Here is a 23,220-nt window from a genome sequence, read left to right on the forward strand (position 1 = left end):
CGGCGGGAAGGGGGGGGACATAGGGCGGGAGGGGGGACCTGGGGCGGGGCGCCCGCCTCCTCCAGGGCCGCTCGGGGGCGGGGCCTCCTCCGCGCCCGCAGGGTGGGGGGCGCCCGCGGCCCAGCAGGATAAAAGGGCCCCAGGCGCCCCAGGAGGCCCGTTAGCGCTGCTTCCCCGCAGCGCCCGCCCAGTCCAGTCCCGGACCATCTGCGCTCCAGCTGGTGAGCCCCCGCCTGACCCTGGCCCTGGGTCTGTCTAGCTGTCCTGTCTGTCTGTCTGCTTCCTTCTCTCTGTGGGTCTGCAAGCCTCTGAGGGTTCCTGAAGGCTGAGCTGGGAGGGATGGCGATCCCATGGATGGGGCAGCCTAGCTCCCAGTCGCTCGCCAAAGGAAGTCTCCTTTGGAAGTCTCCTTTGCTTCCAATGGAAGTCTCCAAGTTCGGAAGCTTGGCCCCAGGCCCGCCCTGGCCTCGGGTGCCTGCGTGTCTTGTTTGTGAGTGCGCTGAATGTAACCATCTCTGTCTTCTCACCCGGGAGGAGGCAGGGGAAGGGGCAAGGCAGGTTCAGATGTCACTTCTGTGACTTGGGGGACTACGAAGCAGGGCAGAGCCAGGCTCTCCAACTAACCAGATCAGGGCTGATTAGCGAGGGGGAAGAGGAAGGGGAAGGGGAAGGGTGGGCAGGGGATGCAGCCTGGGCTGAGGGCTTCAACTCCCAGGTGCTATGGCTGGACAGGTAGGGCTCAGAGACCATTTGCTGGCACTGCTTCAGGTCACATAATCCGTCATCCCAGGGAAGGTGTCAGCGCTGAGAGGGGAAGCCCCACCCCATTTGCAAAAAGGTCGTGTGATCCCAAGGCTGGTGCCCACCAGAGCAGCATCCCCACCGCTACCTCCTGAGCACCCCTGGGCATTCCCAGTCCCGAGGGGGGCAGGTGCCGAGTCCCCTCCCAGCACCTGCACCAGGTGCCTCTCTGCTTCAAGCTGGCAGGGTCCTGGGTCTGTCATTTGTTTGCACTCGGTGCTGGCACCTACCCCAGTGCCCTCACACCTCAGCAGGTCATAAATCAACCAGGAACAGGGTGGAATTTCATTCATTTCCCTGCCACCCGTCCCTCTCCCCCTCCTCCTCCAACCTCCATCCCTCACGCTACGAGCCTGGCTTCTGGAAATAGGCTGCCTGGGTTTGAAACCTGGCTGGGCAAGTTACTTAGCTTCTCTGGACCTCATCTTCTCATCTGCAGAGGAGATAAGTATTCAATAAGTACTTCTGTATTATATAATTATTATTAACCCCCACTCCGGCCTTCCTCTCACTCTGTCTCTTCCTTCCCCGGGAAAAGAGCGCCGTGTGAGGCTGTTTCCTTCGCTAAGGGAGGCTCCTCAGCCTGGTCCTCTTTTCTGTGCTCGGCCCTGGAGGACCAGCTATGGGAGACACTGTGGATACCGGTTGTGGAGGCAGGAAGCAAACACACCAAGTGCTCGGAGGGTGGGGCCTGGGAGGGCTGAATGGAGGGGTAGCTTTTGAGCTGGGTGTTATAGGAATCTAACAAGCTGAAGTAGAGGGAAAGGCCACTCCAAGTAGAAGGAACAGTGGGAGCCAAGGCTTAGCGGCTGGGAATTGAAGGATACTTTGGGGAATGTGAGGAGACAAGTTGGGTGCGAGCAAGAACTGCAGCGGGACCTGCAGTGGCAGGAGGGCTGGGAAGAGGGTGCCCCCTGCACCTGACTCCCCTGGGCAGCTCTCATGGAAGGGAGCTACCCTGGCCTCGCACCCAGGTCCTGCAGCAGGAGCCCATCCCTGCCTTCAGGGTGTCCCCTTGGAGGGGAGGGAGCCTGTTGGTCCAGGACTGTCCACAGCTTCTAATAAGACCTCCATGACGCTGTGGGACATCAGCCACAGGCAGACCTGCCCAACCTACTCCACAGCCCATCAGAGCATGTCCTACAGAGGGGGACCCTCTAGTGCCACCCCCTCTCAGAGAGAGGAAGGAGCCTGACTCAAGTCACATAACACTTTGGTGGCAGAGTGAGGAGCATCCTGACTCCTGGGATAAAGGAGCAGGCTACTTTCTCAGGCCAGACACGCCCCCCCCCACCCCCACCCCTTGAGAACATGCTCTCTTATGGTGACCACTGAGTCCTAACACCTTCCCATCCTCTCTCATCATCTGTGGAAGGCCCCTACCACAGTGACTTCAGTTTAGCTCAGTCCCTAGCTGCCTACCTCCCGCTTAGGGCTGATGGAGGAGGGAAAGGGGACATCCCAGGCAGTGACAGCCAGCTGGGAGCCCCCCCCCTCCGCCCCCAGGCTCCTGAGTGGGGAGTGACATGAAGAAAACAGTGTGTAGGTCTGGAAAGGAATTACAGGAGGGGCAGGGCAGGAAGAGGCTTCAGCAGTGAGAAAGGGAGGGAGGCAACACAGGGCTTTGGGAAGTGGAGAGAGGAGAACCTGGGCTCAGAGGGAAAAAAGGCAAAGCTGGAGGATGTCGCAAAGAAGGGTCCCGGGGACTTGCTGTCAAGTTAGGATGTGGCCTCCATTCCTTCTTTATCCAAAGAGGAGCTGGAAGCAAACTATGGTGCTATAGCAGCTGTTATAGTTGCTGTTACTAATAGTTAATGTGTCAGTTGAGAGCTTGCTCACCTAAGGGTCAAGAGGTATTCATTCATTTAACCTTGGCAAGAATCCTACAAGGTAGGTGCTATTATTATCCCCATTTTACAGAGAGGAAACTGTGGCTCTGAGAAACTAAACCACTTGCCCAAGGCCACCCAGACACCAAGGGACAGAGGTGGATTGCGAGGCCAGGCAGTCTGGCTCCATCTGTACACTTGAGTGCTGAGTTATGCCACCTCAAATCCATGCAACCACGGATATTTCCTGGGTGCCACCTCCATACCTGCTCTATTCTGGGCACCAGGGGCACAACACAAAGTCCCTTCCCCTTTTTAGTGGAGCTTCGTCCTAGAGCCCACTCTACCCAGTCCTGGGCTGGCCAAAGCAGGCTGGGCAGCTGATGGCAGAGGGGCTGGGTGCAGCAAGGAATGAGCGATTCTCAGCAAATACCAGCCTGTGGGGAACAGAGTGGCAGGCCCCCCCCACCCCCACCCCGAGAACATGCTCTCTTTGGTGCAAGCCTGAACAGGGAGCCAAGAACCCAACTTTCTCCACCCACCGCTCCAGGCAGCCTCAGCCCCATCCGCAGCAGAGCCTGGCCATGGAGGAATTTGGCACTGATGGCTGCAGACACTGACAGCTCTAATCCACTGTAACCTTCTCCTCGATGCTCCTCTCCAAGCCTAGTCCCAGGCCCAAGGCTGCTAACACATGAGAGAGAGAGGATCAGCCCCAACCTCATCCCCGTTATGGACTCAAAGAGCATCTGCTTACAGCCTCCTGAAGGCAGGAGCCCTCTCTCTGGTGGATGGTCACCGCCTAACCCTTCCAGGGTCCCTCACTTCCTGCGGGATGAAGGACAAACCCTTTGTGACACACAAGGCCCTTGATCTACTGGCCCAGCCTGTCCCTCTACCCTGTCCCCCGTCTTCTCTTGCACCTCTTCTCCTCTCCCCTCCTTTACCCATTCTGTTCTCTGTACCTGGAATGCAGAGTTTTCCCATCTGGGAGAACTCATTCCTCTAACAAGGCCCCAGTGAACTGCCTCTTCTCGGAAAGCCTCCCCTAACTCCTCTTCTCTGGGCTTCATGAGAGCGGGGAGTAGCATTGACATCTTCACGTCAGTGTCCCAGCACCTGACCTAATAGTTGGCCTGAAGCAAGTATCCCACAGATGTTTGTTGAATCCGTGTACAAATCACGCACCTAGCAGGACCTAGAGCAAGGGCGTAAGGATATCACAGACTTCCCAGCTCAAGGAGATATTAGACAATACAGGGTGGGGCAAAAGTAGATTTAGAGTTGTGAATATGGGAAACACAGTTTATTCTTGTATTATTATTATTATTATTATTATTTCTTAGTTATTGTATATTTTCCATACAAACAACTGTAAGCCTACTTTGCCCCCTGCTGTATTGGTTCAACCTCCTCACTTTCAAAATAAAGGATCAGGGCCTAGAGAGTTTAAAAAGCATCCCCAAGTCACACAGCAAATGAGTGGTAGAGGCCTAGACTCCCCTCAAATGACCCTTTCTGCTCCAGCATCCCATGCGCCTTTTGTGGTGAGGGTGGCTAGGGTGTTGGGAATGTCAAAAGGCAGGTGAGGGCAGTTCCCCTGGAGTAGATATTTCTGGTCCTTGGGGTCTCCCCCATGACTCCAAGGGTAAGTCACTTCCTCTATCTATATATATAAAAGCCTAAGTGACCAAACAACCGGTCGCTATGATCCACACTGACCACCAGGGGGTAGACACTCAACCCAGGAGCTGCCCCCTGGTGGTCAGTGCACTCCCACAGCCAACCTCCCGCGGCCGGCCAATCTCCTGCGGTCCCTCCTCCTGGCCGGCTGGCCCAATCGGCCCCAATCGCCAGCCAGGCCGAGGGACCCCACCTGTGCATGAATTCGTGCACCAGGCCTCTAGTTTACATATAAAACTGTATCAAGAATAACTGTTTACTGAGCACTTACCATGTGATAGGCTTGTGCTATGCACTTTACATACAGTGTTTTATTTAACACTCACAACAACAGTGCAAGATAGGAATTATTATCCCCACTTTGCAGGTGAGGAGTTTGAGACTCCGTAAAGTTAAACTCAAGGTCCCATGGCTAATGAATGGTGGGTTTGAACCAAATTGATGAACCTCAGAGCCCAGACTCAGTCAGTGCCAGCAAACACACACGCACGCAACACACACATATGCACACACTTGGAGGGGCCCTGCCATGTTTTGTCTCTGCCTGAGGCCAGAGGTAGGTGGTGATCATTGTCCTGTTTACTCATTCCCCAGGTGCCTTGGCCTCAGCTGTCCGTGAAGTCACCATGATGTGGTCCCCACCGGCTACCCTCTCCCTGCTCCTGCTGTGCCTGCTCCTGGGCCAGGCCCCTCTCAGCAGGTCGCAGTCGCCCGGTACCACAAAGCTGCGGCTGGTGGGCCCAGGAAGCAGGCCGGAGGAGGGCCGCCTGGAGGTGCTGTACCAGGGCCAGTGGGGCACTGTGTGTGATGACGACTTCGCTCTCCAGGAGGCCACAGTAGCCTGCCGCCAGCTGGGCTTTGAGGGTGCCCTGACCTGGGCCCACAGTGCCAAGTATGGCCCAGGGGAGGGTGAGTGACAAGCTGCCAAGCAACATGACAAGGAAATGGTAGTGGGCTTCTCTCAGGGGCTGGGCTCTCTGAGGCTCCTACAAAAAAACATCCCACCTGTCCTTTAATTCCCAGCCCAATGACCTCCTCCATGAGGCCTCAGCTGAAGTGCCCCCTGCTCTGAGCCTCCCATTCTTGCTTGCAGTGAGGCCACCACTATTGCCATGATCACAGCCCCTCAACTAACTTCCTTGAACATAGTGATTGGCACACAGTGGGTGCTTAACAAATGTTGTTGCATGACTAGATTGATGGATGAATGGGTGAACAGGTTAATCTAATTACTAGACCGATCTGGCATTTTCCAAAAAGACTCTACAGAACCTGATGCCAAGAGGAGGCAGTAAGCAGGTTATAAATAAATCCCAAGAGAACCAAATCCTCTCCTCTCTCCACCCCACTTTCTGCTCAGAGTTAAAGAGGAAAGTTTATAACTATCCAGGAGGCACAACTCATGACCTGTCTCTCTGTGCTGGTCCCTGGGCATCACCTGTCTGTCCCCTCCCCCTCAGGACCCATCTGGCTGGACAATGTGCGCTGTGTGGGCACAGAAAGCTCCCTGGGCCAGTGCGGGTCTAATGGCTGGGGTGTCAGTGACTGCAGCCACTCAGAGGACGTCGGGGTGGTGTGCCAACCCCAGCGCCAGCGCGGCTACCTTTCTGAGAGAGTCTCCAATGCCCTTGGGCCCCAGGTGAGGAGGCTTTTCAGGCCCTGGCCTGAGCCAAGCATTGGGTCAGGGGACAGGGAGCCTCCTGGTAATGAACCTGGAGGAGGAAGGGGAAAGAGAGCAGAGCCTGGGCTGAGAAGCATCCTGGCCCCGACTCCTGTTGGTGCATGGACAGAGGGTCCCAGCTTGGGGGGGGGGGGGGCGTGGGCAGGCCAGGAACCAGAGGCTGGGCCTGCTGGGAATCACTGAAGCTGCTCCCCATAAGGGAGGCAGCAGGCAGGCAAGGGGCTGCCTCACCCACAAAGCCCGGCCACAATTGCTGCCTCTTCCCGGCACAAACAACCCCGAGCTAAAAACAGCCCAAGTCAAACAACAGGAGCAGGCAGGGCAGGTCCAGGCTCCTACCATCCACTGCCAGAGGGCCTGGCCCACTACATGCTGCAGGCCAGGATGGGGGCTCACCATGGTCTAAGTCACCCCGGGGCTAAGGTGGGGGTCTCCTGGGCCAAAGGATCCTGTTGGCGGTCTCAAGGTCTGACCATCCTCAGATCTCCCTAGTGGAGCAGGAAGGCTCTTCTATGCCTGGTGGAAGCCCCCCAATTCCAAGAGCTCCCATCCTGACCCCAGGGAGGGTGCAGACCTGCCTGCTTCCCTCTAGAGCAGCGTTTCTCAACCTGTGGGTCGCAACCCCTTTGGCGGTCGAACGACCCTTTCACAGGGGTCGCCTAAGACCATCCTGCATATCAGATATTTACATTACGATTCATAACAGTAGCAACATAACAGTTATGAAGTAGCAACGAAAATAATTTTATGGTTGGGTCACAACATGAGGAACTGTATTTAAAGGGCCAGAAGGTTGAGAACCACTGCTCTAGAGTGAGGAAAGGACCCTAAACACACCAAGGTTCTGCCTCATGCTCACCACGTGGCCTTGGACGAATGCCTCCCACTGTCTGGGCCTCAGTTTCCCGGCCTGTCCTGTGAGGGGGCTGTGTGGGGTGATCTCTAAGCGCTCTGAGCCCCAGCTCCCCCAACGAAGACCTGCAGTGGGCTCAGCGGGGCAGGAATCCCGGCCCACGGTGCCCATGCACCCTGCAGGGCCGGCGGCTGGAGGAGGTGCGGCTCAAGCCCATCCTTGCCAGTGCCAAGCGGCGGAGCCCAGTGACCGAGGGAGCTGTGGAGGTGAAGTACGAGGGCCACTGGCGGCAGGTGTGTGACCAGGGCTGGACCAGGAACAACAGCAAGGTGGTGTGCGGGATGCTGGGCTTCCCCAGTGAGGTACCTGTCAACAGTCACTACTACAGGTAGGAGGTCAGCTGCGGGAGGGTGCGGGGGAGGCGGGCTTGCAGGGCAGTGGCATGTGTGAGTGTGTGCGTGTGACACACATGGGACCTGGCAGAGGACCGTGAGGTTGGCAGGGTTGGGTGTGTCTATGGCAGGTCATTCAGTGGGTGTGGGGACTGGGCGGGAAACTGGCCCAAATGAGGAATGTTCCTGGATCTCCTGGGTGATGGATCCCACAGAATAATTAAGAGGAAGGTGAGGGTGAACATTGGGAGATGCCTAGAAACAGTCAGAAACTAACCGATACAAAGAATAGCACAGCCGGAACCAGTTTGGCTCAGTGGATAGAGCGTCAGCCTGCGGACTGAAAGGTCCCAGGTTCGATTCCGGTCAAGGGCACGTACCTGGGTTGCGGGCACATCCCCAGTAGGAGATGTGCAGGAGGCAGCTGATCGATGTTTCTCTCTCATCGATGTTTCTAACTCTCTATCTCTCTCTCTTCCTCTCTGTAAAAAATCAATAAAATATATTTAAAAAAAAAAAAAAAGAATAGCACAGAACACTCCCACATAAAAACAATGGAATGTAAAAGTGTGTCCCCGATTTACAAAGTAGACTTTACTGAAGAGCCTTACAATGCTGCCCGCAAGGACAGACGACTTGAGTTCTGGTCTCAGCTCTGCCTACCTAGCGGTGGGGCCTAGGCAGGGCACCTGAGCCTCAGCTATCCAACCTGCAAGGAACTGTCTCAACTTTGCCCAGTGAATTTCCTCAACTCTCATCCAAGCCAGGCCTCAGCAGGGTTGTGTGTGAGCAAGGCGTGGGGTGGAGCACAGACATAAAATCCTCTGTCAGAAACGTGACAGGCTGTCACAGGATTGCATCAGCCCGTCTGCGGCCAGGCAGCTCTCCCAGCTCCGTGGAGTGAAGACTGTTTCTCCTCAGGGGAGGAATCTCCCACAGCACAGCTGAGTCACCCACCCTTGCCGTCCCCAACCACTTTTAGTCGCTTTGTCCTGTGACTCTGACTTAGATGACCCTGGTCCTGAAGATCCACTCGATTCCAGCCTTGGGGGTGACTGACATGGGGGCCCCTGACTCCCCACCTAGTAATTGCACATCTGGGCCTGGCTGACTTGCTTACCACCCATGAGGGCAGCCCTGATTATAGCCTCTGGGTGGGCAGCCGCCACCAGCAAGGCCTTCAACCTCCACCTGTCCCCAGAGGACCTCTTCCCTGGGTCCCTTTTTCAGGGTGCTCCTTAAAGATGCCCCTCCAATTGGCATGGGGAGAGGGCAAGCTGGGAGCTGCCTGCCCCGGGGATGCCCAGTGCAACAGAGACCCCACGTTGGGATTGATACGTCAAGAGAGCGTGCTGGGCCCTGCTTTCCTTCCCTGTGAAATGGAGGTCATTGATATCTGTGAGGTGGTCACCTCTTAGGGCTGCTGTGAAGCTCAGCGCTGAGATAGGACCTGTGGGCAAAATTCAAACTGTGAAGTCTCAGGTGCAGACTCAGGGACAACTGGGAGGAGCCAGGGTGACGGGTAGGACTTCTGCACCCACTCCACTCCCCACTGTTTTCTCTCCTCCAGGAAAGTCTGGGATTCGAAGATGAGGGATCCCAGGTTTAGGTGAGGAGTGTACCCTTGGGGAAGGGTGGCAGAGGGGTGTGGCAGGAAGGGCCTCCTTCCCCTCCCCTCTCCCCCCTCCCCAATGCCTTGCCTTCCTGAGTCCTGAGCTTCCCTCAACCCCTCCCCCACCCGCAGTCTCCCTGTCTTCCAGGCTGAAGAGCTTGGCCCAGAAGAATTCCTTCTGGATCCACCGGGTCAACTGCCTGGGGACGGAGCCCCACATAGCCAGCTGCCAGGTGCAGGTGGCGCCAGCTCGGGGCAAGCCGCGGCCGGCCTGCCTGGGTGGCATGCATGCTGTGGTCAGCTGTGTGGCAGGGCCCCGCTTCCGCCCTCTGAAGGCCAAGCCTGGACGCAAGGAGTCCCGGGCAGAGGTGGGTCCTGGGTGCCTGCACCCGGCAGGGAGGCACAGGCCCCTCTCAGCAGCACCCTGCCTTTGGGAAGGACGGGTGAGAAGTCCACGACAGGCAGGAGGAGGGACAGCGGCCCCTATCCCCTATCCCCTATCCCCAATCCCCTATCAAGGAGGTATCGATCGGTGCACAGAGTGGTGGTACCCTGGATGTATTTAAAAGGGACCGTTTATAACCCTACCATAAATGGAAGACTGACATCACCTGCTATGAATAGAAGGTAACCATAAAAACAGTAATTACATTGTAGCTATATCCCATATTGAACCTGAGCCTGGCCCTTTGTTATAAAAAGCAACGAGCAAGTGCTGGTGAGGTGGTACAGACAGGGCAGGGCAGCACCCAGGAGGTGGTCTCCAGATGAAAGGAAGGAGGGGCAGAGAATCACAACGGAAATAGCTTCCCTACTCTGTGAGACAGTTTAATTAATGCCATGTCCCTGCATGTCTTTAAAACCACTCCACGGATCCCTTTGGGAAGCGTTCATCTAGTTCGGCACCAAAAGACACAGAAGCAGAGGCTGGCGCGAGGCAGGAACTGGCCTGGTGACCAGGTGGCAGGGTTGTGAAGCGCAGGGACTCACTCCTAAGGCTCTTTTCTTACTGTCATATCGTGGTGGCTCTTAGGGAGGTTGAGAAAAACAGCTTATTCACGGTAATAGTTATGGGCAGAGTCAGTGTCTCTGCCCAGCTTATAGGCCCCGGCCCGGACGCCCACAGTGGCTCAGCCCGTCCCTCCTCCTTCACCCTCCCTGACGCTGGTTTTTGCCCAGCAGGAGCCAAGGGTGCGCCTCCGCTCCGGGGCCCAGGTGGGCGAGGGCCGGGTGGAAGTGCTCAAGAACCGCCAGTGGGGTACAGTCTGTGACCACGGGTGGAACCTCATCTCCGCCAGCGTCGTGTGCCGCCAGCTTGGCTTTGGCTCTGCTCGGGAGGTCCTCTTTGGGGCCCAGATGGGCCAAGGTGAGCGAGGAAGTCTGGGGTGGGGGGAGGGGCGTGGATGTGCTACTGGTCCATTCCTTGGTGGTCCTGGGGTGCCCGGGCCCAGGACAGAAACTCCCCCCCTCTGTGGGGGGGAAGCCACAGCTGTGGGGCTGCAGAGATGGAGCCTCAGTGGCATTTCTCTCCCTCCCTCTGTAGGGCTGGGGCTCATCCACATGAGTGAGGTGCGCTGCAAGGGATCTGAGCGGACCCTCAGTGAATGCCCCTCCCTGGACGGGTCCCCTAATGGTTGTCAACATGAGAATGATGCTGCTGTCAGGTGCAATGTCCCAAACATGGGCTTCCAGAATCAGGTGAGCTCAGGCCTGGGCATGGCCTCAGGCTGAGGACTGGGGAAGCCCTGAGATAGCCCCAGGACGCCGCATGGAGCCAGGGTGAGGGGTTCGAGAGAGGCAGCTAGTGCTTCTGCTTTGGGCCCAGCTGGCCTTGCCTGGGAGCCAGCCTAGAGAGCCTCGCCTCTCCCGAGTCTGCCCTGGCCTGGCCCACAGCCCCTCAGGACAGCGGGAACTCTAGGTGGCTGTCCCTCCCATTACACTCTCTCTGGATCCCTGTAAAGTTGAGGTGAAAGGTGCAGCGGGCGGAGGGCTGCAGGGCTGTCAGCTGGGGAGTGGCACTGGGCGTCTTCGAGGATGATCAGAGTTCACTGTCATGCTAATGTGGACGGTGGGCAAGTCTCTGAGTCTCTGACCTTGGTTCTCTCTTCTGTAAAATGGGTAACTGTCTCACAGGGTCACTGTGAATGGGACGGTTGATATGAAATCCTCAGCAATTAGCGAGTCGCCATTAATGGTAGGATTTCAGATAGGAGGAGGGCAAGTACTGGAAAAGGAGCCCCGGGAACAGGCGCTTAAGTCATATTTCTCGAGCAGACAGGGACATTAGGGCGAACCCAGAGAGGGAAGTGTCATGTCAGGGCAGCACAGCGAGCTGGCCTGCGAATCCCGAGCTCCCCCTCCTGAGGCCACCCTGCTTCTCACACACCTCTGGCCATTGCAGGTGCGCTTGGCTGGCGGGCGCAACCCCGAGGAGGGTGTGGTGGAGGTGCAGGTGGAGGTGAATGGGGTCCGACGCTGGGGGACCGTGTGCAGTGACCACTGGGGGCTCACCGAAGCCATGGTGACCTGCCGACAGCTCGGCCTGGGTTTTGCCAGCCATGCTATCAAGGTAGGTCCCTGTCTTGCTCCCAAACTTCCTGTGCTAAAGCTACTAACCATTCATTCATTCATTCATTCAACAATTACTGAGTGAAAGTGGGCCAATGTAATGCTGGGTGCTGGGGGATGCTGTGGTGAAGACAGATCCTTCCTCATAGAGCAGTCAGCCCAGGGAGGGAGACAGTCATTAGTACAACGTTCACACAACAGGCACATGATTGTGTCTGCAGAAAGACAAACAGAAGTTAGGCAGACGAGCTGGAGAGGAATAAACAGCCCATGCAAAGTCCTGTGGCCAGAGGAAGCTCCACTCTGCAGCGGAAATCAGGGACCGGGGTGTGGCTAGTAAGGGCGAGTGATGTGAAGTGTGAAGGTGGAGGAGGCAGGGGCAAGACCATTCAAAGCCTGCAGTGCAGATTTTTAAAAGATTTCTTCCTTGCTCTTCGGCAGACAGTTGGGGTGGGGACTAATGTGACTACAGGGAAACATGTTCAGGAAACAGTGTTGCCGTAGCCCAGGTGGGAAATGATGCTGGCTGGGACCAGGCAAGTGGCAGTCCTGGTAGAAACAAGTGGATAGAGTCAAAAGGTATCCAGGCAACAAAGTCAAGAGGCTTTAACTGCAATGGGCAAACCTCTTCAACTGCACTGTGCTGGCTACCGGGCATGCTGGGCACACCTCACCTGGCAAACCAGGGCCAACACTGAGCACAGCTGACCATCTGGGGCTGGGACCTGGGACAGGCCGCCTGGGCGGGCAGGAAGGGAACAGGACCCTCCTCTTCAAAGAGCTGAGGGCTGCCAGGTGGGAGAGGGATGGGAGCAGGGCCATGGGATGTGGAAGCTGCATCCCTACATGGAAGAAATGGCTATTATCAGAGGGGTCCAAAGTGGCATGGACTGCTCCATCACTAAAGGTTTCCAGGCTGAGGCTGGGCACAGCATGGTGGGGGTGTTCTGACAGGTCCAAGTCATAGATGGGACCTCTCAACCCTGACTGGGTGATGCTGGCTGTTTTCTTAGGACACCTGGTACTGGCAGGGGACAGCGGGGGCCGAAGAAGTGGTGATGAGCGGGGTGCGCTGCTCAGGCACAGAGCTGGCCCTGCAGCAGTGTCAAAGGCATGGACCAGTGCACTGCCCCCACAGCACGGGGCGGGGCTCAGCAGGAGTCTCCTGCACAGACAGTGAGTAACGAGAGGGCCCATGGGGTCGTGGGGCAGGCAGGCCTGACTCCCCCCAAAGCAAGCCTACACCTCTCTCCCTCAGGGACAGCTCTGAGGCTGGGTGCTATCAAGGTAGGTCCCAGCTCCAGGTCAGCAGGATGGGAGTGGGAGGAGGGCTGGACTTGGAGTACCAGCTCTGCCAGTTATCAGCTGTGTGTGGCCAACTCAGTTCACACAGGGTGGCCAACTCTGCCCAGCCCATTCCATGGAGTCATTGTGAGAATTAAAACAGAGAATGTGTGAAAATATAAGGATATACAACAGTGTTTTCCAATGTTCATATCATGACTAACAGTTAAAAAAGAAAAAGAAACAGAATAGAAAACAACAGAATGAGTTACATTTAGTAAGGGCAGTATTTTTTCTTGGAATTATGTATATGTGTACTAATGGCATGTAATATATTTCTTACTGCAGTTTGTAGTAAGGGAAAAGTTTGAAAGCTGTTGTGGAGGGTACATAAGTGTGCGGACATGTGGGCCTCAGACTCCCTGTGTATTCTCCTGAGCTCTGGGATTCATCCAAAAGGCTACAGGCCAAGACCATTCTCAGGCATCAGTCTGTCCCACGCACTGATTCCAGGGGCAGCAGCATCTGTTTGACATCTGCCGACCAGGTCTGTGCCAAGATAACTACGTATATCTAGTCCAAAGGCTAGAGGCTGGCACCAACCCAAGTGGCCTCTTGACCTTCTTCCCAACCAGGCTTCAATGCCAAGACATCCTTAACCTTGTCAGTGAGCTTTAGGGCTTTCTCTGTCCAGTGAACCTGGAAGAACACTGGGCCTAACAGCACACCCTGCCCTGCAGGGTGATGGGACACCGGGGTGAGCCTACACCAAGGCTCACGGCACATTGGGGGCCTGCTCCCCACTCACTCCCCTTTTGGGAATGGCAGCTCTGCTCCTAAACACACTTGAAGCTTCACAATAGCTTAGCACAGCCTCCTGCTGCCTCTGTGGCCACCCTATTCGTCCTCTGTGATTTTTCTCATTTCTTTCTTTCCTTTACTCTCTCTTCTCATTCTCTCCGAAAGCTCTCTCTTTCCTTTGGGACACACCCTGGCTCTCTCCAAAACATACCCCAGGAATTTCCAGTGCATTTTTAGTGCTAGCACAGGCATCATATAGCCACCCAGCCGTTTCCCCACTCCCACCCTCAGGGCGTTTCCATCGCAGGGTAGTCAGCGCACAGGCTCACCCATATGATGCCTCTGCCAAAAATCTGAACTGGAACCCTGTTTTTGCACGACAAGCATTGAGAACAGGCAACTTTTCTCTCTTGATGTTACATGGCAACAGCTGTGGATCTCCACATCTGTGTTGTCACACGCGGGGGACAGCAATGAGAGGAGGCATGTGGCTTCCCAGGAGGGTAAGAGCCGCTGTGGCAGGAAGGGAGCGTGAGAGGCACTGAGCAGTTTATCAAGACACAGGCTCCAGCACGTTAAACTTTTATGCACAGGAAAGCACCAGAAATGGCCATGATGCCTCAGAGGGGAACGCATAGGATGCCCTGGTATGAACACCCATGCGAGTGATCAGGTTAGAACAGAGATTGTGGAGAAGGCGCAGGCCTAGGAACTGCAGCAGAATGAACCAGAATGGTAGATCAGGAGCAGGCTTGGAGATTAACCCTCCCAATTGCCCCCCTTCCCCTCTCCCAACCCTTACACTGAAGGAACTGAGTCCCAGAGAGAGTGACTGAGCGGAGGTAACCAAGCAGCGCTTACTGAGAGGTTATCGGAGCTAAGCGACACAAAGGCAGACAGGCTGAGAAGCATTTTACAAAAGAAATACTAGCTTACATCAATTACATGCCTATCGCAGCCCAATGATCTAAGCACCTTACAGGTATTATTGCATTAATATCACTATTATTATCCTCGTCTTCCAGATGAGGAACATGAGAGACAAAAAGGTTAAGCAATTCACAGAGCTAGTTAATGGTGTAGCCAGAAATAAAGCCAAGACATGAACCTAGGCGGCCTGGCCCCAAAGCCAGCAAGCTTAACCTTGACACTGTAACTGCCTCCAGGGTTAGGGCAATAGATTGTTCCTTTGTGACTAGAACTCACATCTCCTGACTCCTAAACCACCCTACCCTCTGGGGTCCCCAAAAGAGCTTAGTCTGGGGGCAAGCCTACCAAGGGAGCCCAAACAGCTGCCTTCCAACCTGTGCATCCCCACATGTCCTCTGCGGTGCAGGTGCTCCAGACCTTGTGATGAACGCCCAGCTAGTGCAGGAGACGGCCTACTTGGAGGACCGCCCACTCAGCCAGCTCTACTGCGCCCACGAAGAGAACTGCCTCTCCAAGTCTGCTGACCACATGGACTGGCCCTACGGACACCGGCGCCTGTTGCGCTTCTCCTCACAGATCTTCAACCTGGGCCGGGCTGACTTCCGTCCCAAGACAGGCCGCCACAGCTGGATTTGGCACCAGTGCCACATGTTAGTGACCGCCCGTGCCATGACTCTACAGGGACAAAGAGCAGGGGCCAGGGGCCAAACCTGCCTGGCCTCAGGCACACTTTCCTGGGAGGGGTGCGTGTTCTGGGTAAGAGCCTCCTTCCTAGAGGCCTTACTGACCTTGCCTCCAGGAGGCGATGGGGAATCCCAGCAACATCAGCTCACCCTCTCCATTGCTCTCGCCGGCCCTGGATGTGCCCATGTTGATGGTGCTCATGGGGTCCATTTCCCACAGTAACATCCAACAGAGCCATTACTGCCACCAGGGCTGGTCTCTTTTAGGATGATATTGGACAATTTTTCTATGTGGGCCCTGAGGCCTTGTCTTTAAAAGCCGTGTGAAGTGGGGACTCCTAGAAACTTGCAGACCCAAAATAGACATCCCATTCAGGATGCTGGCTCTGCAGGAAAAGCTTGCTGGTTTCTGCAGCAGCGAAGCAAGGTCCCCAAAGAAGAGCTAAAAGGAGACAATGAGCATTCTTTCCTATCAGGAGTCCCCAGCCCAGACAGGAGGAGAGACAATGCCTGTGACAAAGCAGAATGGAAAAGTGGCTTTTTTCTTCAGGACACGGCCGTGGGTGGGGAACGCTGAGAGGAATGGGCAACCACTCGGACTTGGCCTTGTGAGATAATAAGCTCCCTTCCTTACAGCATGGAGAGCTGTCATTAGGACTGGATTGGAAACAATGGTAGCAATTTCCCAGGCTGACAGGGAGCACAGTTAGCACCCTCTCAGCAGCTCAGCTCCTAGGCTGGTCCCCTAGAAGTGCCCCTTCCTTCCACCTCCCGATCAGGCCTTGAAGCTAGGCCTGGCCCGTGGAGGCTACCAGGGCAAAGGCTTCACTTCTCACCTGGGTAAGACCCTAGGTAATGGGGCAGCTGTGCCTTGCTGCTGGGCAGGGGAGCCAAGAGGGTAGGCCATATGTCACTAATCTCAGGTTTGGGAGAAGGGCACTGCCCTGCTATTATAACATTCTCCTCTGGGTAATGATGGGGCCTAGTCCTCAATCTTCCCTGCCAACTTCTCCCGAGAGGACCCTCTTCTGTTGCTGCTAGACTGACAGCTCTGCCCCTTCCACAGGCATTACCACAGCATTGAGGTCTTCACCCACTATGACCTACTCACTCTCAATGGCTCCAAGGTGGCTGAAGGGCACAAGGCCAGCTTCTGTCTGGAGGACACAAATTGCCCTGCAGGTATGTGGCTTCCTGTCAGCATATCCGCTTCCTGTTATAGTCATCACCCTTCCTGGGGTCAGGTTCCCCTCTGCCCTGCTCAATAGCCCCTGGCACCTGGGGACTCTGGCTTGGCAACTGTCAGCATGCAAGGCATTTCAAAATGATCGATTCCCTACCTTCTGAAATCTTAGGTGGAAGGTCTCTACTTCCTCTGCATTCCCACCCCACACTTTGTACCAGCTTTAAAATACTTAATACTTTCCTATTTCAGATAATAGTTGCAGACCTGTCTCATCTCTGCTAAATTCTTTGAGGGCATGGATTGTCTGATTCCTATTTGCATACCCACAATTCCTAGCCCTTAGGAAAAGGCATGGTAAACACTGGCTCCTGAGGGCTGGATGGACGGAGGGACAAATGTAGCTCAGTAGAGCTGGAATCTTCCAACCACATTTCCTAGGCCAACAAGGCTTTCCACTAGAGCAGCGGTTCTCAACCTGTGGGTCGAGACCCCTTTGGTGGTCGAACGACCCTTTCACAGGGGTTGCCTAAGACCATCCTGCATATCAGATATTTACATGACGATTCATAACAGAAGCAACATTACAGTTATGAAGTAGCAACGAAAATAATTTTATGGTTGGGTCACAACATGAGGAACTGTATTTAAAGGGCCAGAAGGTTGAGAACCACTGGACTAGAGCATCCAAAGGAAGAACCTCTGTCACAGATGGGGTTTGTTGCAGTGCCGGATCTCTGGCTGATACTGAGGCAGGTTAATCTGACTGCATGTAAGACCTGCTTGGTAAGGCTGGTGTGAGACTATGTAATAAAGTATGTGAAAGACCTAGCAGAGTGCGTAGTCCCAAATGCCTAAACCAGTGCCTCAATAACGCAGTACCCTTCCTTACAGGACTGCAGCGGCGCTACGCATGTGCCAACTTTGGAGAACAGGGAGTGACCGTTGGCTGCTGGGACACCTACCGGCATGACATTGACTGCCAGTGGGTGGATATCACAGACGTGGGGCCCGGGGACTACATTTTTCAGGTAAGGGGGCTCATGGGACTCCCCACAGGAAGCCCATTTCCTCCAGAAGTTCCAAAAGCTTCCCTGAGGTAAAAAAAGAGTATCATAAGGTCAAGGTCTCCCACAGGTCTGGCCCTCGAAGGGGCTGTGTGTGCTACAGGGGAAAGAACACTGACTTAGGATCTGGAGCATCTGGGTTTGAGTCCTGATTCAACAGGCAGTCACAGCTTCTCAGTCGTGACTTTTCAGTCCCCATCTGTAAAATAGGGACATTCATGTCTATCTCCTGGGGTGGCTGTGAGGATTAATTAAAGAATATAAACATGCTTTGTAGAACTACACAAAATGTAAAGGATTATTCCAGTCACTAGCAGCTCAGGAGTCAAATCACCAGTTTTCAGCTGTCCCCTCCTCTCGCTCCAGGTGGTTGTGAACCCCAAATACGAGGTGGCAGAGTCTGATTTCTCCAACAACATGATGCAATGCCGCTGCAAATATAATGGGCACCAGGTCTGGCTGCACAACTGCCACACAGGTAACTGCGAGCCACTAGGGGACCAGCCCTCTATGGGCTTGGGGATCTGGAAGACTCCAAATGTACTGTGTGACTTGAAGGTGTGTGTAAAAGACTAGGTGTGGAACAGAGCTGAATTTGACGTCCTCACAGGAAGATTTGCAGAACAAACTAATCAGACTATCAAGCCTCACCCAATAGCTACTTCTTTCTATATCCCTTTGTCCTAAGGTTGTTTGGATTGTAAACGGGTTTCCATCTGTCCTAGAGTCTTTCCTGTTACTCAAGCCATGTCAGGATTTCCCTATTCCAGTTCATTATTTTTCCCTCCCTTTCATATGGTCTTTATTAGTTGCCTCCATCGTAAGCTGTCTCACAGGCAAAAGTAGAAGTCCCTCAGATCTGCCTCCAGCTGTGATTACTGCTTGCCAAAGAGGGACCATGCACAACAGGGCGCAGGGCAGTTGTGGGATTGGCAGTATCAGACAAAAGAGGAAGCAATGATCCAGGGGGGGCAGAGTAAGGAGGTGGTTGCTCTACTTGTCTATGAAGAAAGGGAGCAATTCCATCTTAAAGTTTTAAAAAGGTTGTATTTGCTATGGGCTGTGTGTGTTCACATCCACACTTGTAGTATGTGGGGTGGGGCAGACTTGTCCGTTCAGTTAACAAACATTTACTAAGACCTCTGTCTATGTTGAACACTCAGCCAGGCACTAGAAACATATATAGGAGATGCACAGTTGTCAAATAGGGCAAGCAGACATGCAAATGGATAACCCCAATACTACTGAGTACCCCAAACTGGTATGAACTAAATGTTGAACAAGCAGAGACAGAAAGCAACAACCCAAAGGAAGTGATGTTTGAGCTGGGTTTCAAAGGAGGGACAGAAGTCAAGGAGGGAGGAGTAGGAGGAAGAGCATAGGACTTGGCTTATAAAAGGCTTCTCTGAGTCCAAATTCAACTCCAACCACTTTTTATCTGTAAGACAGTGAGGAAATCACCACCCCAGAATCTTTCTCTATTGTACTTCAAACCCACTAAGGTTGACTGCAGAGGTTTGTGATGGTTCCTGCTAATACAATAGACTTTATCCAGTGGACTTCTGGGAACCATTAATAAATTATAGTCAAGGGGGCAAAAACATCAGACTTACGTTTCAAAAGATAACTCTGATAACAGATGGAAGACAATGAGAAGAGGAAGACGAAATAGCTAAGGTTTGCATATGTGTGACTGAGTCAACTTCGCAGCCATTCAATGAGACAGGAGTGTGAGAGGAATCAGGAATTGCAATCTGACGCTGTGCATATGGAGATCCTCCATAATGCTGGCAGCAGGCTGCAAGGCACAGGACAGTGAGGAAGGAAAGAAAAACAATACCATTCTGATCAGTGTTCCTGCAGAAGAGACAGCATGCTTGAATGAGAGTTGAAGTTATTTAATAAAGACTATTTATAGAGGTGCGAGTAAGACTAAGGAAACAAGGGGCATTGAGACATCCAGGGATAAGCAAGAGTGGAAAACTAACTACCTTTAGGCTTGAAGGGGAGAGGGTATCCTGGAGCCAGATGAAAGCTAGAGCTGTGGATGAGGGAGAACCTGGCCGGGAGTTACAGTAGACCATCGCTGCCAGAACAAGGGAAGAAATACCCCCCTTCTCTCCTTCCACCCCCTCAATCCCTGGCTGTTGCTTTCCACTGACCTAAATCAACCAGAAACCAGAGGAGGAGATCCAGGGTGAGGCAATGTAGGGGTCAGTTCTCCAGGGCACAGAGAGGACAAATCAGGGTAGAGACTGAATCTGGAGGGGGCAAAGGAGAGTAACCAGCACAACTGTTTCCATCCAATAGCCTATTTATCCCAATGTCCCTGAAACCACACACCTGTCAGGGTCTGTTTCTATAGAATGAATTGGGGTCTGTGCCCAGGACCAACCTGATGTAAAGCATGAGGTCAGCAGAATGTCTGTGTGTTTGTGAAGCTGTCAGGGTAAGGATGAGACTGTGTGGGTTGGTCACTTACCTGCTTTCATTTGGCCCACAGGGGATTCATACCGAGCCAATGCAGAGCTCTCCCTGGAGCAGGAGCAGCGTCTGAGGAACAACCTCATCTGAAGCCATCACTGCACATTGCCAGCTGCTGCCCACACACCAGATACCTCAGCTTATTGGAGCCGTGCCCTTCACAGAACCCTGACTCAGAGGGAAATGGGCCAGTGCCAAGGGGCGCCAAGAATTGCTCAGGAAGCCTTTTGATGGCAAGATCACCAAACCAGGATGGTACTGCTCCCTTGGGATGGCTCTAGGCCTGTCCCCTAAGGGCCTTTGGTCTATGGACGATGACTCTCCAGGCTTTGTGCAGCTAAGCTCTTCTTGCATAAGGAGACCCAATCTTTCTTGGATTTTGGCCCCGAGTTCCTGGGTCAGGAGCAATCAGTTCCTTGGGGATGGACTATGGTCCAGTCCCCCACCTTAAATAGTGCTTTGCACATGTCTTGGAGGAGTAGAAGACAGGGGCAATACACAGGAGGTGGGGTTAGCTCTCTGCAAGCAGATCAAAGCAACACAATTTGTGTCAATGTCACAACTGGCAGAGAAGTTTGTGAATTCATTGCCTTGCTTGATCTGTCCTCATTTAGAACTCACCTGCCCACTCTGTCTGTTCCTTAGGGCCCTTACCTTTATCCTACTGTACATATGGGTGTTTCTAATATCCCTGGAAGTGTGGGCCTCAGGCATCCCCTGATCTCCTGATGGGCCAACACTACCAGTTGCTGAGTGCTTGAGAAGGGGCAAAATTTGCAGAAGTGACCAGACAGGGCCTTCCTGCAGAGCAATAAAAGAAAAAAAGCAGAAAGTCTGCCAAGGAAAAACTATATGCCATAAACCTGGGCAGGCAACAAAATGTCCCCCTCAAGATCACTGTGCATCTCAGGACTGGCCTAAATTTCAGGTCTCAACCAAGTTTCTGAAGTGAACTTTGCATTGAATACGTTTTTGCAATGGAAAGAGCATCAGTCAAATAAGCCACTCATCTCTGTAGGAATAAGAAGACAGGTCTTGTAGAGTGGGGGAGAGGAGACTATGAGGGAACATTTAATTTAGTTAAAGACTAAATCTAGGAAAGGCCACCAACCCTTCTTGATGTAGCTACAATATGCTCTTGCTCAGGTAGTATAAAATCCCAGGGTCTTCTTGGACATGATTCTTAATCTTTTCTCCACTTAGACACACTTAAAAGATGATCCTTACAGGTCTGACAGCCCAGTGCCAATAAAGGTTTTTCACTATTGACTGTTACAAAGACAAGGCTGACTGTGATTCTTTGCAGTTCCCAGTGCACCAACTTCACTCCTTTCACTCCCACTGAGCTGATGACCAGGCTGCACCGGGCACACAACAGCCCCACTACATTTCTCTGATCAGATATCAGCCTACTGTCTGCTTCCCAATTCCCTCCCAGGCTCAGTGCTGAAACATGGGTTAGAAAGGTTAAGGGATGAAGGGTAGGCGGCAAGAAGGTCAAGTCCAGGGACTGTAAACTTTTATAACTGAGGTTGCAAAGTCTAAATAAATGGATGCAGATTTACAATAGTGTGTCCCACTCTTGCTCCCCCCTCCCCATATCATGAGTGCCACCCCCTCCTTAGAGAGTAAAAAGCGACATGCTCTGGGGTACACTCTATGAATACAAAGACATGCTTTCTTCCTTCTCCTCTACCTTCTCTCTTTTCAACTCCCTCATCTCCTTCATTAGGCAGAGGGAGCATTATATTTTGGCACAGCAGTTTAGGTAAACAAGGGAAGGACTGATTTCCTGTTGGAGCCAGCAAACATCTCCCAAACAGTAACAACATTATACTCGCACATGCAGCTAATGGTCTGTGAAAGAATGTGCAGCTAGTGGGGGAGCATGTGGTGACTGATGGCTAGATTCAGGCAGGGAGGTTACCCACAGGTTCTGGCTGGATCCAGTTTCCAAGAGAGCCAGAAAAGTAGGCCAGGCAGTCAGCCACCAGCTCTGGTCTCAGTCTTGCTGCCCACATCACATGTTTGATAGGTGCAGCCAGTTTTAATTCTTGGAAAAAGCTATACAAGGGTTGTCCTGTTACACCTGAGTTGAAAGGGAAGGGCATGGGAAGACTGGTGGCTGGCATGACTTATAACTAGATGAGGAATGTTAACAGAATACCAACCACCAAATTCCAGACAAAACCAAAAATGTCAGAAGACTTTCATCTCAGCATACTTTAGTCTCTGAGAAACTAAAGTGCTAGGAACTTCAGAAGCCTACATTATTTCTATTCTACAAAGACTTTTGCTCTATGCAGAGCATATCCAAACTCAAGGGGAAGGTACCTTTTTACTATAAATTCCAAGTAATCCTGGATGCAGACATTCAACATACATGAAGCAACATATATGCATAGCAAAGTGCATTGTGTCTTCTCAAACATCTAACAAGGAGTCAGTGGCAGCTACAGGGTGCTCGCCAGTTAGCTCAGCTTGTGAAGGCATGGTTTAGATATAGCCAAAGACTTTATTCCCATCTGGACAAGCTCAATGTAGTCATGCTGGCCCATGGCAGGACCTCTTACCTCTAGCCACTATACATCAATCCCAACTACTAGAAAAAGATAATGAAAAACACACTCTCTACTAAGGGTAGAAGCAGCAGCACTCTATAGTTTTCAATATTGGCTAAAAAAAGAGTCCTTTCTCTGGGTCTGGTTATAAGGATAAATCTGAAAGTTAGAGGTGGATGGTTGTTAGCTGGGGGAAAGAAAGAAAAAAAAATGTACAAGCTACTAGCCACCTAGTATAAAGCACTAGAGAGAAAACAAAAGTAACTTCTAGCAATTATGAGGACTACAAGAAAACTGGGCAATAAACATGGGGCAGTGTTACTTTTAATATTGCCATTTAAAACTAAAATACTTTAAGAAAGTGGAGGTCTCCTCAAAGACAAGTGATAGTGGCAATCATCTTTTTACTGCTCAAGGTCACTCTCTGCCCTAAAGAATCAACACAGAGCAAAACTATACCTCAGAGGTATACAATTCAGTAGGAAGCCTGGCTATAATTCCTTGCACTTCCTTTCAAATGCAGCCACATTTTCCCATTACACATGCCTACCTTAGAGAAGTCCGTTCTGTGATGACAAAGCACAAGCTGTGCAGCTGCAAGCCAGAGAGAGGGGCACTGGTCTAAGCACTGGGTCTGAGGGTCAAGAAAAAGATTTAATCCTCCAAACTTGAACTGGAGGCATTACACACAAACAAGGGACACTTTCAGAATGGACCGAGATTGAAAAAAACAATGCTGAGAAATTGCGACAGGGCTCCCAAGACCAGAATAGAAGCAGGGATAGTATGTCAGGACTAAGACCCAAGG

General features: G+C 52.9%; 1 protein-coding gene across 1 annotated transcript; it reads left to right on the forward strand.

The window, feature by feature from the left end:
* Positions 1 to 146: 146 nt before the first annotated feature.
* Positions 147 to 21,376, forward strand: LOXL4 (lysyl oxidase like 4). Its single transcript, XM_070432552.1, has 15 exons — positions 147 to 221; positions 4,908 to 5,222; positions 5,774 to 5,952; positions 7,030 to 7,235; positions 8,810 to 8,848; positions 9,000 to 9,219; positions 10,034 to 10,217; positions 10,395 to 10,549; positions 11,253 to 11,420; positions 12,433 to 12,595; positions 14,841 to 15,084; positions 16,184 to 16,299; positions 17,195 to 17,331; positions 17,734 to 17,845; positions 19,871 to 21,376. The coding sequence occupies exons 2-15, from the start codon at positions 4,940 to 4,942 to the stop codon at positions 19,939 to 19,941; spliced, it is 2,277 nt and encodes a 758-aa protein (XP_070288653.1). The 5' UTR covers positions 147 to 221; positions 4,908 to 4,939; the 3' UTR covers positions 19,942 to 21,376.
* Positions 21,377 to 23,220: the final 1,844 nt, after the last annotated feature.

Source organism: Myotis yumanensis, unplaced genomic scaffold, assembly GCF_028538775.1.
Source record: "Myotis yumanensis isolate MYYU_CA2020_CCGP unplaced genomic scaffold, mMyoYum1.0.hap1 SCAF_13, whole genome shotgun sequence".
Lineage (NCBI taxonomy): Eukaryota > Metazoa > Chordata > Mammalia > Chiroptera > Vespertilionidae > Myotis > Myotis yumanensis.